Raw genomic sequence first — 14,586 nt, 5'->3', positions numbered from 1 at the left:
GTTGAATTTGAGCCTGAGAAACATTTCCTTCATTCTATGAGAAGTTGTCTAATGAGGCCCCATCCAAAATAATATGACCAGTTCAGGGCACTTCGCTGTATTTTGTCTAGTTTGTAAGGGAAGCATTTTCGTGAAGAGGAAGATAAGAACTTACAGTATTTGTTTCCTGGAAAATGTTGAACTCGGCCTGTCATATTTTTCAAAGGGAAGATTCAGGGAGGATGGAATGAATTATTTGAAAGCCTGTGGGAGCAGAGAAAATGCTACAGTGCCACTAAACTAACACTGCATGAGTTAGAAGGGTATTCCAGGCAAAAACCTGAGGTATGGAAGAGGGCATGGCAAAATACTTTTAGTAGCATTTCTTCATAGTATGTCCTGAATAACCAGCAAGTCCCTGCCTCAGGCTGTCATGCCCTGATTCCTTCCTTGAACTAAGAATCAGAGTAAAGATCAATTGTTGTCTGTGTCTTAGGGGGTGTAGTCTGAATTCTTTGAAAAGGAGACAAAAGAAATATGTAGTCATGTGGAGTCTGATTGGGCTGTCCATAAATTTGGACTGGCCTATTACTATTTTTCCTTGGTGCTAGCAAGAAGTAGTAGAAGAGTTTTATTAAAATGTTGACTCTTTGGGGATGATACTGGCAGTTCATGTCTTAGTCAAATACTTTTTATTTTATATTTTTAAATTTCAAGAAGGTTATGTAAAAGAGAAGTTTGGTCACTCAGCTTACAAAATATAGTACTAAAATTACTTCTAATTCTCTTTAGCTATAAACTAATGTTTTAGCTATGAAGTAATATTTTCCATGATATCTCTCAATATCCAGAATGTTCATTACTCTTGGATTATTTGTCTGGCTTTGAATAATATGGGATCTAAATAGAATCCTGTTTTTGCAGGTGTGATGTAAATAGTCCTTATGTCCAGCCTGTTGGTTGGTGTCAGGAGAATGGAAGAACTCTGATAGCACCCCAAGGTGAGTGGACATGCTGGGTGTTCTGTTAAGTCATTCTGTGTGAGTGGCAATGGTCATTAATGTTTTCATTTATATAAACTACATTTAAATAAAAAGTGTATGATGAAAATACTGTGCAAGGTTCTGTTAACCACCAAGTAACCCAAAAGTCTAAAATCTGCACATTCTTCCCCATAATGAAAATAGACTGTTTTATAAAGGCGAATTAGACATTTAAAAAAGTTGATAAATTTTTTTAATCCAACGAAATGAGTGCTATTGTTATAGATCGACATTTAAAACAAGCTGTTTCTAGCTACATAATTTATCTCATAAGTTATGTTAATTCATTAATTGAACCTTAGATTATTAAATATACATAGCTTTGGAGTTGAATATAAGAAATCTAGAAATCTAAGAAGTGATAATTAACAGTGACTTGCCAGACCCCTTTACCAAGCCAACTTAATAACAGCAAAATACTGAAGTAAGGACTCTCTAGTTATTATATTTTTTCTCATTACAGGAATATTAAGAAACATTCTTTAGAGATTTGCTGTTTCAAGTCCACCATTTTTAATTAAATTTATAGGGGTGATATTTATTAATAACATTATATAGGTTTCAAATGTTTAATTAATTCTAAGGCACATCATCTGTATATTGCATCGTGTTTACCACCCAAAGTCAAGTCTCCTTCCATTACTATATATTTGGCTCATTTGCCTTTTACTACCCACACTTTCCTCTGGGAACCACCACACTGCTGTCTGTGTCCATGCTTTTCCATTTGTCATTTTGTCCTGCTCATTCACCTGTTGCTTTCAGTTTTATATTCGACATCTTAGTGAAGTCATAGGACTTCTGACCTTCTCTGTCTGACCTACTTCGCTCAGGATGGTATTTCAAAGATGCATCTGTGTGTTTAATTTTAAAATGAAGTATATATAGTGGTTGTGTAATCTTAACATTTTTAAAACAAGTTTTCTAGGAGAAACCTATTTTCTTTCAATAAAAAATATAGAGTAAGGAATGTGTCAGAACGGAGCAGACGCTTACCTTTTAATTTGAATGATTCTGGATCTTGCTGTTTTTAAATCTACTCCCCCCTCTTAAATATAGGAAAATACTAGGATTTCTCAACAATTGTTTTAATTCAGTGAAGAGTTCAAGAATTAAAGACAATCAACAAGCCAAACAAAAACCACACCCTATTAAAATATTAAATTAGTCTTTAAAGGTTTTATAAAATAATATATAGTATCTTCTCAAACTCTGATTTTGAGGCACAGATAACTTTAGAGTTGCTTGTCCTATTTTTCTGTAAAACTGGCTAAGGCTAACTTTAGACGTTGTTCTTTAAGATGAAGTGAACTGTTGGTCAGATCTCAGAATGTGTGGTTGGAGTTGCCATGCCTGGCATGCCTGCAGATGCAGCACACACCCTTCCATTTTCCTCCAAAGAAATCACTTCCATGCTGCTTGCCACTTGCTCACACTAGACTTCACCATGGATTCAGTGTTTAAGTCCATAACCCATCTCTTGATGCTGTGTGAGTCTAGGAACAGTCTGTGCAGCACGTTAAGGATTAAAGGTTCAGATCCTTCCATTGTTAACATGCACTAAGGACTGAGGGGAACACACCTGCCATACCCCAGGTGAGGCCCAGGCTTAAGGCCCTGATTGGATGTGAATAGGAGACTATTTCCTCCCTAAAGGCAATAAAATAACAGCAGAACTCAATCCAGGCTCGTAGTTTTTACTGTAGAATTAATTGTTTATTTAAATATTGTCACCATCTACAATCTGAGTGATGGTTTAAACCACAGACTAATTTAGTAATGCGCATTTTTCACTCAAGGAGCAAATTATCTTCTCTAAGAGTTCTTAAAATTCTTAGGAGATTTTATCTGACATACAATGTTTAAATTAGAATCTCACAGTTAAGCTACCTCTAAACCTTACATACTTTTTAGTATTCTTTTTACTAACTAGAGTGTTTTTATACATTTGAGTACAATTTTTTGTGTAGACATGTCTTCATTTCTCTTGGGCATAAACCTAGGAGTGGAATTGCTGGGTCATGTGATAAGTCTGTGTTTACTATATTGAGGAGCTAACACACTGTTTTCCAAAGTACCTATGCCATTTTACATTCCCACTAGCAATGTATAACGGTTCTTATTTCTTAACATATTTGTCAATACTCATTATTTTCTGTTTTCTTGATTAAGAACATCCTACTGGGTGTGTAATAGTATATCTCTTTGCTTTTGATTTACTTTTCTCTAATGACCAGTGATGTTGAACATCTTTTCCTGTGGTTATTGGCCATTTGTACATCTTCTTTCTAGAATTATCTATTTAAATTCTTTGCCCATTTTTAAAATTTAGTGCTGTTTTTATAGTTTATTATTTAAGTATTATATTCATTTACTATTCTTAATTATTATTGTAAGAGTTTTTATATATTCTGGTTATTCAACCCATATTGTGTAAATGATTTTCAAATGTTTTCTCCCATGTAGATTGTCTTCTTTACATGTTTTAATTTTTTTATATTTTAAATACTTTAAATAATTATTTTTCAATTACAGTTAACATAAATATCATATTAGCTTCAGATGTCCAACATAGCAATTAGACATTTATATAACAAGGGATAACCCCAATAAGTCTACTACCCATCTGACACCATACATAGTTATTATAATATTACTAGAGGCCCGGTGCATGAAATTCATGCATGGGAGGGGGGTGTTCCTCAGCCCAGCCTGCACCCTCTCCAATCCGTGACCCCTTGGGAGATGTCCAGCTGCCTCTCACAGTCCAGGACCTCTGGCTCCTAACAACTCGCCTGCCTGCCTGCATGCATGATTGACCCTAAACCCTCTGCCTGCCTTCCTGATTGCCCCTAACTGCTCCCCTGCTGGCCTGATCGCCCCTAACTGCCTCTGCCTCACCCCACACTCAGAACCCAGGATTCCCTCCTCCGCCAGTCGCAGGAACTCGGGACCCAGACATCCCTCCCTCTGGCCAGCTGCAGGCACCTAGGACCCAGGGGACAATGGGTGGGCAGCTTCACCTGGGCTGCAGCCACAGGCACCCAGGACCATGAGGTGGGCGGCTTGTCCCTCTCCCGGGCCGCAGGTGCAGCTGCAGCCACTGGCGCCCTGGACCACAGGGCAGGTGGCTCTCCCAGGCTGCAGCTGCAGGCACTGGCTCCTGGGACTGCGGGGCGAGCGGCTTGTCCCTCTCCCAGGCCTCAGGTGCAGCCACTGGTGCCCGGGACCGTGGGGACCATGGGGCATGCGGCTTGTCCCTCTCCTGGGCTGCAGCCTGGCTGGTCCCCATTCCTCTCTCATGAACTCATTTGTACCTGGCTGGTCCCCATTCCTCTCTCCCCAGTGTTGAGTGTCTGAGCTGTCAGTCACAGTGTGGTGGTGTGAGGGCGTGACAACCACTTGCACATTATCTCTTTATTATATAGGATTAACCATATTTCCTATGCTATGCCTTACATCCTCCTGACCGTTTTTATAACTAATTTGCACATCTTAATCCCTTCTCTTTTTGCACCCATCCTATCAAACTTCCTCCCATCTAGTAGTGATCATAATTGTTCTCTGTATCTATGAATTTGTTTCTGTTTTTTAAATGTCCATTTATTTTGTTTTTTAGATTCTACATATAAGTGAAATCACATGGTACTTACCTTTCTCTGTCTGACTCATTTCACTTAGCATAATATCGTCTAGGTCCATCCAAGTTGTTGCAGATGGCAAGATTTCATTATTTTTATGAATGAGTAATACTTCATTGTATATATGTACCACCTCTTTTTTATCCATTTGTTTATTGATGCTTTTTATGAGATTGAGGAAGTTCCCTTCTATTCCTAGTTTGTTTTGTCATCAAGGTATGGTTCTTTATTCTGTAAATATTGTGTTAATATGTTGATTGCTTTTTCTATATTGAGCCAATCTTGTATTCCTGGGGAAAAATCTCGTGTGTGTGTGTGTGTGTGTGTGTGTGTGTGTGTGTGTTTCACAAATATTTTCAACATGTTGCTGGACTTGGCTTGCTAATATTTTGTTGAGGAATTTTGTGTCTATATTTATAATCTCATTCACTTTTGAAAAAATGTTATTATCCTAATAAAGTATCTAAAGCTGCTCTTAGTGCTAAGGAAAAACAGTATGAACACCATGTAAAAATTTTAGTTAGTTAAAATATTCATCCACAGTATGATTATTTGTCTTAATGAGGGACTCAACTCTGTCATAAAGGTGTTTCCTCTTATGATGTTGACATTGTTGACCCTTCCTGGTAGCCTTCTTTGAACCCCAGGACACTTCCCATTTGATAGGTGATATGTAAAATGAAAATACAAGTAGATCAACCACTTTATTGAGGTGTGAACAAGAGAGTAGAGTGCAATGAAAATATACAGAAAGAAACTGTGAGTAAAAATTGGGTGAAAGCAAAGTTTAGCAATAAATAAAATTGCTTAAAACTTGTGATAAGTTATGATTATTCTGGTCTATATGAGTGTACCAAAGATGATAGGTTCTTATTAACTGCAAAACAAAGGAAAGATATGAATGAAGTCATAAATAGTAGAAAGGTCTGTGAGGCAGGTTAATAGAATGCTGTTTACACAGGTAGTTCACAAACAGGAAATTAAACATGATATTTTAAAAGGGAAACCAACCAGCTCTCTCCCCTATTACAAGTCTGGAGCTAAGACTGCTTTATGTATATCTGTATCTCTATCTCTATCTCTATCTCTATATCTCTATCTATATCTCTATCTATATCTATATCTAATCTACCTATATCTATATATAGATCTGTGTCTGTGTTTGTATGTTTATTTATATGTTTATATTTATTTAGAGTTCATATGTAGTAAAAAACAAAAATATGTTAATATTGTCTTTTTCTGTTAATAACTTGGCTCCAAAATTTGTTAGCCACAGTTATTTTACTTAAAGTGAATTTATATTTTAAGCATCATTTATGCATATAGATTTTTGCATTACATCTTATGTTACAGTTTTATTGTCAGAAAAAATGTATTTACTACATCATAATGTGTGTGTGTGTGTGTGTAATTGCACTCCTGTGTGTGTGTGTGTAATTTAAGTCTCCTGAAAGTGGAACAGCATGTATCACTCTGTATAGGTGCCTCCAGTGTGTACTCAGATGCTCATAGATTCCAGATAAAAGAGCCTCTTCAGAGATAAAGAGGGGAAAAAAGGCCAGTTCTTAAAACATGTAAATTATAAAATGTAAAGGTGCTTTTCACTGATATAAATTTAATCCAAGCTGTTACATATTTTATTCAGTATACTAGAGGCCTGGTGCATGAAATTCATGCACAGGGGTGTGGGGGGGCAGGTTCCTCATCCCAACCTACACCCTCTCCAATCTGGGACATCCCTCTTGCAATCCGGGACTGCTGGCTCCTAACAGCTCACGTGCCTGCCTGCCTGCCTGATTACTCCTAACCCCTCTGCCTGCCTGCTTGATCGCCCCTAACTGCTTCTGCCTGCCAGCCTGATTGCCCCTACCTTGCCCCCCTGCCAGCCTGATCACCCCTACCTTGACCCCCTGCCGGCCTGGTCACTCCTACCTTGCCCCCCTGCAGGCCTCATCGGACCCTAACTTGCCCCCCTGCCAGCCTGATCACCCCTAACTTGCCCCCCCCCCCACCAGCCTGATTGACCCTAACTTGCTCCCCTGCCGGACTGATCACCTCTAACTGCCTCTGCCTCGAGCCCTGGCCTAAGCCATAGCCTGGCCTACCTCTGCGGGAGGAAACCTGGCGGATCAGGGGAAGGTGCCACCCCCATTACCCCACTGCTGCTGCTGCCACTGCCGACCTGAGCCTCGGCCCTTCGCAGCTGCGCCTCGGCCCTTCACAGCCACCCACGGATGCCTGAGCCTGGGCCCTTCACAGCCGCCTGTGGCTGCCTGCCCTCAGCCCTTCACAGCCTCACACCCGCCACCGCCCTCCGGCAGCCAGCCTGTGGCCACCGGGAAGGGCCCGAGAGGTGCTCCATGCACCTCATGGTGACTGGTTGTTTGGTCATTTTGGTCGTCCCTCACTGCCCCCCTGCCAGCCTGGTCTCTCCATGCAGCCTGCCTGTTCAGTCATCTGTCCGGTCATGACGGCCCCTGGCTCTTTATATATATAGAATGGATATCTAGAGAGGACTAACAAATATGGCAGGGGCTTCTGCTCCTTCAGAATCAATCTACTGGAATTTTAACTGAAGTTACAAAAGGAACCTTTGTGTACAAGTGTTTGCATGAAAATGTTTTCAGTTCTCTAGGGTAGAAACATAGGAGCAGTATTTTAGACTCTACCACAAGAAGTACCCCATTTTACATTCCCAACAGCAGTTGTGAGGGTTCCATTTTCTCTATATCCTTCCTAACACTTGTTTGTGCTTTTGTTTATAGCCATCATATTTAGTATATTTTGAACTTTTGTTTTGTACTTCATTTTTCTTAAGTGACCTATATGACTTCACACATTTAACTGTTTTTGGCAACTTTGTGAAGTTTTGTCAATTATTTCAATTTTCTAGTTGAAGAACTGAGGTCCAGAGAGATCAGGTAGCTGGCCCAGACATCTCATGTGGTGTGTTGGGGACTTGGAAGCAGGCCCTATTAGTGGACTTCAGGAACTCTTTGCCGTTACTCCTCATCATGCTGCTTTAAGTCCTGTTTCTGCCTGTGATGGAAGGAAACTTTTAGTAGAGGGCTGGGAACACAGGAGAGGGAGATGTAAATTTCAACTTGATATGTGGACATCTTGGCTTTGGAAGTGGTGTTTGTAGTAGTCTTTGAAGGATCTGCAAAATTTTAACTGAGATATGGGGTGGAAGAGGATATTAGGTAGAAGGGACAGTATATACAAAAGCAAGATGACAGTACCTATACACAAAACCAAAATGGGTTTCATTTTTGTTTTGGAGCATTGATAAGGAATTAGTAGGAAGGGGATTTTATTAAAGATCTTTAAAAGTGAGAATGAGGAGGAATAGTGAAATATCTGCTGTAACCATGGTTAGGGAGCATTTATTTGGCAGCAGTTGGCCAGATGAGAAAGGGGAGTAAGAGACCATTAGAGAGATTCATAATATGTGAAAATAGGAGTATAGGCCTTCACCAGGGCTGTGGGAATGGGGCTAAGAAGAGGTAAACTACTTGAAATTGCTGCTTACTTGATTTGGCAAGTGACTGAATAAGAAGACATGAATAAGCTCTTTAATCAGAATTTCTTGTGGTCCGGAGGGCTCTGCAAGTTGATGGGCCAGGGAAATAAATTTGGTTCTTGACCTTATAAGACTCTTTTCTTGTAAATATCATGTTCTACAATAAATGCATTTTAATGTGATAACAAAAAGCCACTCAAAGTGAAAAAACAAATTAAACTTGCATATTTTGCTAAGTGAGACAGTTTTTATAACCATTTGATACAATGTGCAATATTGTTTTATGTTATGTGTCTGTGCCTCAGGTAGACATTCTACTACCATAGTCCCCATAGGATATTACTGTGATTCCATCAGTGAGTGATCCTGCTGCTGCAGCATATCATTATTCGTTCTCTTGTTTAACTTGATTGCAAATCATATCACTGTTTCCCCAAGGCATCTCACACAGAGTGAATTCCCAACACATTTTATAGTCACACTGTAAAAGGATAGCGTTCTCTTTTGCTATAAAGAGTGTTCCATCAACTAAATTCTACACTTTGTGAATTAAATTTTGTTTTACCATTGAATTCTTATACATAATCACCAATGAAGTGAAGCAGTGCACATCTTATAATTAAACTTTAAAATAGAAATTGTGTATTTTTGTTATTATAAAACTGTAGGAAATGTGTAAAATATGAAATGTTATAATGAATAAATTAAAATGTTAATCCCACCATTAGATAAGAGTTTACCATTATTATTCTCATTTATTTTTCAATATTTTTGTCTCTTTACTTTATGTTTAAAAATTAGAATTGTTATCTTAGTGTTCATACTGCTTTGATAGCCTTTTCCCCTGTTTTACTTGAAAATATAATTTTCTTTAAATAGTCTTTGTGAACCTAGCTACCAATGACTGCGTAATTCTTTATATTATGAAGACAACACAGTTTATTTAGGGTTTTTCTTTGTATTTAACATTAACATTTTTCTAGTTTTTAAATAATGTTGGAAGACATCCTTTTAAAGAATGGTTACATATGTTTGCTATTTCTTTGTGGGTGTAAGTGGAATTATTGGATTAGAGAGTATAGAAAAAAATTTAAGCATTTGATAAGTATTTTCATATTACCCTCCACAAAGTTTATTTCTTCTTACAACAATATTAAAAAGCTTAAAAGTAAAAAAAATTAAAATTAAAATAAAAAAATACCAGATTTCTCAAATTATAGGCAAAATTTTCTGTGACTATTGTGTTACATGGACTGTGTTTATTTTGCTTACATTTTATCCACAAGTCTTAGTATATAAAACTATATAATAAATCACATTTCTTTTTAAAAATATTTCAAATAAAATACTTTTATATACATATTGAATTAGTAATCAAAAATCTTCTAACAAATAAAATCCTTGGACCTGGTGAATTCTTTCAAATATTAATTACCATGAGCTAATGAGCATATCAAATTGCTCCAAAATTTTAGTGCCTGAACACATTAAGAATCAATTTCTTGCTCCTGTAGTAGGGCAATCATGGTCGATAAGGGTTAGTTCTGCTCTATGCAATTATTCTGGGACTGAGTCTCTTTCAGGTCCTTGTGAATCTTTCAATGAAGTCTGAGGCTGCGAAAGAACTGTTGTTGGCACAGGAGAGGGCTTTAGGGGCCAAACTTGAAGGCTTATTGCATCATTTCTACTCTACGCATTTCATGGAATAACAGTCCAGGAAATGTAGCTCAGCTCTTTTCCCAAGAGAAAAAGGAAAACGTTTGAACCATTAGACATTCTATGCTATACATATTTTGCTAATTCCTATACAATTGCATGTACATGCACACATATACATTCATATATCCATATGTTGATGTATTTTTAAAATCTGTGCTATAAAAATGGGATTATATTATATACGTATTTTTCTATCTCATTTTTTCTTGCTCAACTATGTCTTATAACACATCTCTTTTAACTCACTTAGTATAGTTCTAATTCTTTCTTTATAAAGACTATATAATATTCCATGATGTGTTGTGTCACAATTCAGCATTTTCTCTATTGAAAAACAATTTATTAAAAATGCCTGTATTGATATTTCTGTGGAATTAAGAAGGGAACAGAGGTATATGCTTATTTCTACATTTTTAAATTGTAAGTCTACCAATCAGACTTGTGAATGAGTGTGAAATGCAAGTTTATTTTCACAGAATAAAGCTATAATAATTAATATTTTGGGACTAATGAAACATATTTTGTAATAATAACAGCAATTGGTTTATAGAATCATAAATTGGCTGGACTTGCTTATCAAACATTCTAGATGTTTGATGAGCACACAGAAATATTTTAGTGATTTAATGTTTTGACAATTTAACTTCATAATTATCTTGCAAAGCTAAAATTACATTAGCAAAATTTATAGTATAACTATTTTATTTAATTATAACATTAACCATTAAGGTTTTTTAGGAACACAAATAATTACTACATGTTAAATGGCATTGTGCTATTTCCTATAAATTCTATTGACATAAGCAATGTAGGAATTCAAAGAAAATTATAAATTACTAATGAATTAATTGAATAGATATTAGTAAGTGCCCACTAAGTGTGAGGCACAGCTAGGAGTTGAGGAAATAACAAAGAACAAAAAGGACAAAATGAGGATCAATTACTCAGTGGAATGTTATGAAATTAGTGAAATTGAGAGAAAATTAGAAGCAAAATAACCAGTGTATTTTTCTATAATGTTGGCTATTGAGAAAGAGAGAGAGAATGCCCCCAATGCAAATGCCTGCCAGTTACCAAATGTGGGGTTATATTAGGTAGTATAGGTACCATGGATTTTTCTGCTCAGAGCTCAGCCATGTAGCACAGGTTGGTTGTTTTTTGGTGATTTCACTAGACATAGAAGATACTCTGTTTCCTTAGTCTATTCTGAATATTCTTCATTTCGGCCTTATTTTAAAATAATCAGTTACAAAATGAGCTTTGACAAGTGCCTAAGATAATGATAGTCCATATTGTAGATCAAAGAGTTCTCCATGTGCTTTCAGACCTGAGTGCTGACCAAGTAACAAATATGACATCCTGTTGTAAATATAATTAGTTTTCAGAAGGTGAAAGAAAAATAAAGAATTTGTGAAAGTTTGTCTAGAGGTCTAAAGCTATATTCAAGGACAATGGTGACTAGTTCATAGTCTTCAATGTTCCTATTATTTTAAAAAAAGAAAAATTATTTTACAATTCAATATGGCAAGACAAGTATAAAACAAACCTAAGGGAAGTAAGAGGAAGGAAAGGGTAAGAATAAAAGCAGCAAATGAGATAATTAGAAGAAACAAAAGAAAATAATAGAGCTGATGAAAAAATCTAAGCACTTATTTCTTTAAAGGAAAAAAAACCCACACAAGTTTGACAGTCCTCTGGCAAATGTAATTAGGAATAAGATAACACAAACATAGAGAAACAAAAAACCCAATTAGATGGAAATTTTTAAAAACATAGAGTGCTTTATACCATCTTTTACCAATATATATTTTCAAATCAAAGTGATAATAGCAAACCTGGGGAATTATAATTACAAAACCTAATAGATGCAGCATTATTGGAGAGATTCTATTTTAAGTTCATGATTTGACATCAGACTGTGAGTTTTTTCAAATTTCTAAGGAGGCTATCTGGGTGTGAGCTGGCTCTGCCAAGTACTCATATCACCATTTGATCTTGGCCAACCTGCCTATCCTTGTTAAGTGAATGAATGAACCAGTAAGTGAATGCTCTTGTACCTTAGTGAGTCAAAAAAGCCCTCTCAGAGGTTCTCATAAGCTTAGTAATACATGTGATGTTCTTAGCATAGAGACTAAATTGTGAGCATTCAAATAGCAGTGGGTATAATTATTATCAAATGTCTTATCATATAAGGGAATCAAAATATCAATGAGTAACCTTTAGATATTTATATGTATTTTTCAGGTTATCCTGATCCAGAAAATTTTTCCTGGACAGAATATCTGGAAGCTACTCAAACTAGTGCAGTTCCTGCCAAAGTATTTAAAATGGTAAGTTTGTATCCATATACGTTCTCAACTTTAAATAATGTCCATGTTGAGTTATGCCTTTATTTGGCAGTTTTAAGTTATTCTAGTTTATCCCTTTTAAACTCAAGTGTTATTTTCATGACCAATCTGCCTTGCTTTTATTTAAAAATACAAGGGAGGCGACTCATTTACTGTTGTTCCTGTGCATAAATATAGGTGATAATTTCCCAGCTTGAAAAACGCATGAATCCCAGACTAGTGATACTGAAAGCTCCTCATCAACCCATGATGAACAAGTCCTTCATTTCCGGTTCTATAAGTCCACAACTTTCATGTCTTGGAGATGGTTTCAGTGTCAATGGTGCCTTAGTAAAATAGGGAATTGTTTGTAGCCTGAGCATTACAGTTTTATCCATTTTGAGGGAAATAGTGCTTTTAGCATTTGTTGAATACCAATTTTTTAAAGGTCAAATTTGAATTTATTTCAGGATTGACCAAACTATAAATTACTTCGTAAAAGATAGTGCTTTGATAGTACAGTTAGAAATATTTATGTTCTACACCAGTAGTTTTCAAATGTTGTTCCCTTTCATCCCTAATGGTGTGCTCCAGGCTCCCCAACTCGTCTTTAATCCGAATTTTATATAGTGAGTTTCTACATATGATTCCATTTACTGAAAGTTTTCTAGGGATCAAAAGGGGTTTAAAACAAAATGCTGTTTCTTTTATATATATATTTCAGAGAGGAAGGTAGAGAGAGAGTGAGATAGAAACATGGGGGTCGAGCCTGCAACCCAAGCATGTGCCCTTGACTGGAATTGAACCCGGGACCCTTCAGCTCGCAGGCTGACGCTCTATCTACTGAGCCAAACTGGCTAGGGTTGTTTTATTTTATTTTTTAATTTTATTAAAATAGGCTACATTTGGGTGAAAGAGGTATGATTAAATTAAGAAGGCTAGAAGTTCTGAACTTTTAGAGAGGATTTTAAGAATCCTAAAAATATGCTTAGAAAAAATACTAGTTGCTTTTAATCTTCCTCTCTCTTGCTTTCTGTCAAAAATTCATTTTAGTTTTCCAAAAGGAAAATTACAAGAAAATAAAATTATGAAAAAAATTAGCTAAGAAGGCAACTTGGGTTATTATGGACTAGAGGCCTGGTGCATTAAATTTGTGCACTGGGGGTGGGGGGTTGGTGTCTCTCAGCCCAGCCTGCACCCTCTCCAATCTGGGACCCCCTCGGGGGATGAACGACTGCCAGTTGAGGCCCGATCCCTGTGGGATTCCTCTCACAATCTGGGACTGCTGGCTCTCAACCACTCACCTGCCTGCCTGCCAGCCTGATCACCCTCTAACCACTCCCCTGCCAGCCTGATCACCCCCTAACCACTCTCCTGCCAGCCTGATTGGCACCTAACTGCTCCCCTACTGACCTGATTGCTCCCAAATGCCCTCCCCTGCCGGCCCGGTTGCCCCTAACTGCCCTCCCCTGCCGACCTGGTCACCCCCAACTGCCCTCCCCTGCAGGCCTGGTTGCCCCCAACTTCCCTCCCCTGCTGACCTGGCCCCCCCTACTGTCCTCCCTCCCCTGCAGGCCTGGTTGCCCCCAACTGCCCTCCCCTGCTAGCCTGGTCCCCCCTTACTGCCCTCTCTCCCCTTCAGGCCTGGTCACCCCTAACTGCCTTCCTCTGCTGGCCTGATTGCCCACAACTGCCCTCCCCTGCCGGACATCTTGTGGTGGCCATCTTGGACCACATGGGGGCGGCCATCTTGTGTGAGGGCATGAGGGTCAATTTGTATATTACCTCTTTATTATATAGGAGGATTCACCTCAAGCTTTAACATCTGCAGTACAAACAATCCCTGGGTTGTCAGGCCAGTGACCTTGGGGAAAACAGAACGATTTTCAGGGATCAGAGACTTAATCATAGTCAATATCCTCTGTTTACTAGATTTAATAATGCATTTTTAAAAGAAAATATGCTTCCATAAAAACTGGAGAGAAAGAAACCAGATCTTGCAAAAGATTTAACAGTTTATTACTCACAAATTGTGAGGATTTTATTTCCTATTGCCATTTCTAGGCTTAAGAAATTCAGTGCACTTTCATTTTCAATAAAGTCAATTGAACACTTTTATGTGTAGTAGCTTTCAAGTGAAACTTTTTGCCAACCTATAAGTACTGTCAGAGTTGTCTTTTGACTTTGATTTTGTTGAATTTCCTCACTTTCATTGTATGTCCTGGTATATTTTTCTGACTCCATTTTCTTTATTATTGCCTGGGTACCCATCATTATAGACTCCTGGTTCCTGGCATTTTATGTCTTGGGAGAAACTTAAATTAATACAGTTTAACATGCTTATGTTACAG

The 14,586-nt window shown here is 37.6% G+C and overlaps 1 protein-coding gene across 2 annotated transcripts in view; it reads left to right on the top strand.

Moving 5' to 3' along the window:
* Positions 1 to 14,586, top strand: part of L3MBTL4 (L3MBTL histone methyl-lysine binding protein 4) — a gene marked incomplete at both ends in the record, with an annotated part of 265,419 nt that overhangs the window by 56,995 nt on the left and 193,838 nt on the right. For both annotated transcript variants that reach the window (XM_079784360.1, XM_079784359.1), the window contains 2 exons: positions 904 to 980; positions 12,153 to 12,238. In XM_079784360.1, the coding sequence (XP_079640486.1) occupies positions 904 to 980; positions 12,153 to 12,238 (163 nt within the window). The remainder of the gene's footprint in view (positions 1 to 903; positions 981 to 12,152; positions 12,239 to 14,586) is intronic.

Source organism: Cnephaeus nilssonii (genome assembly GCF_951640355.1).
Source record: "Cnephaeus nilssonii genome assembly, chromosome: 11".
NCBI classification, from domain to species: Eukaryota; Metazoa; Chordata; class Mammalia; order Chiroptera; family Vespertilionidae; genus Cnephaeus; species Cnephaeus nilssonii.
This window is presented reverse-complemented; position numbering and strand designations above follow the sequence as displayed.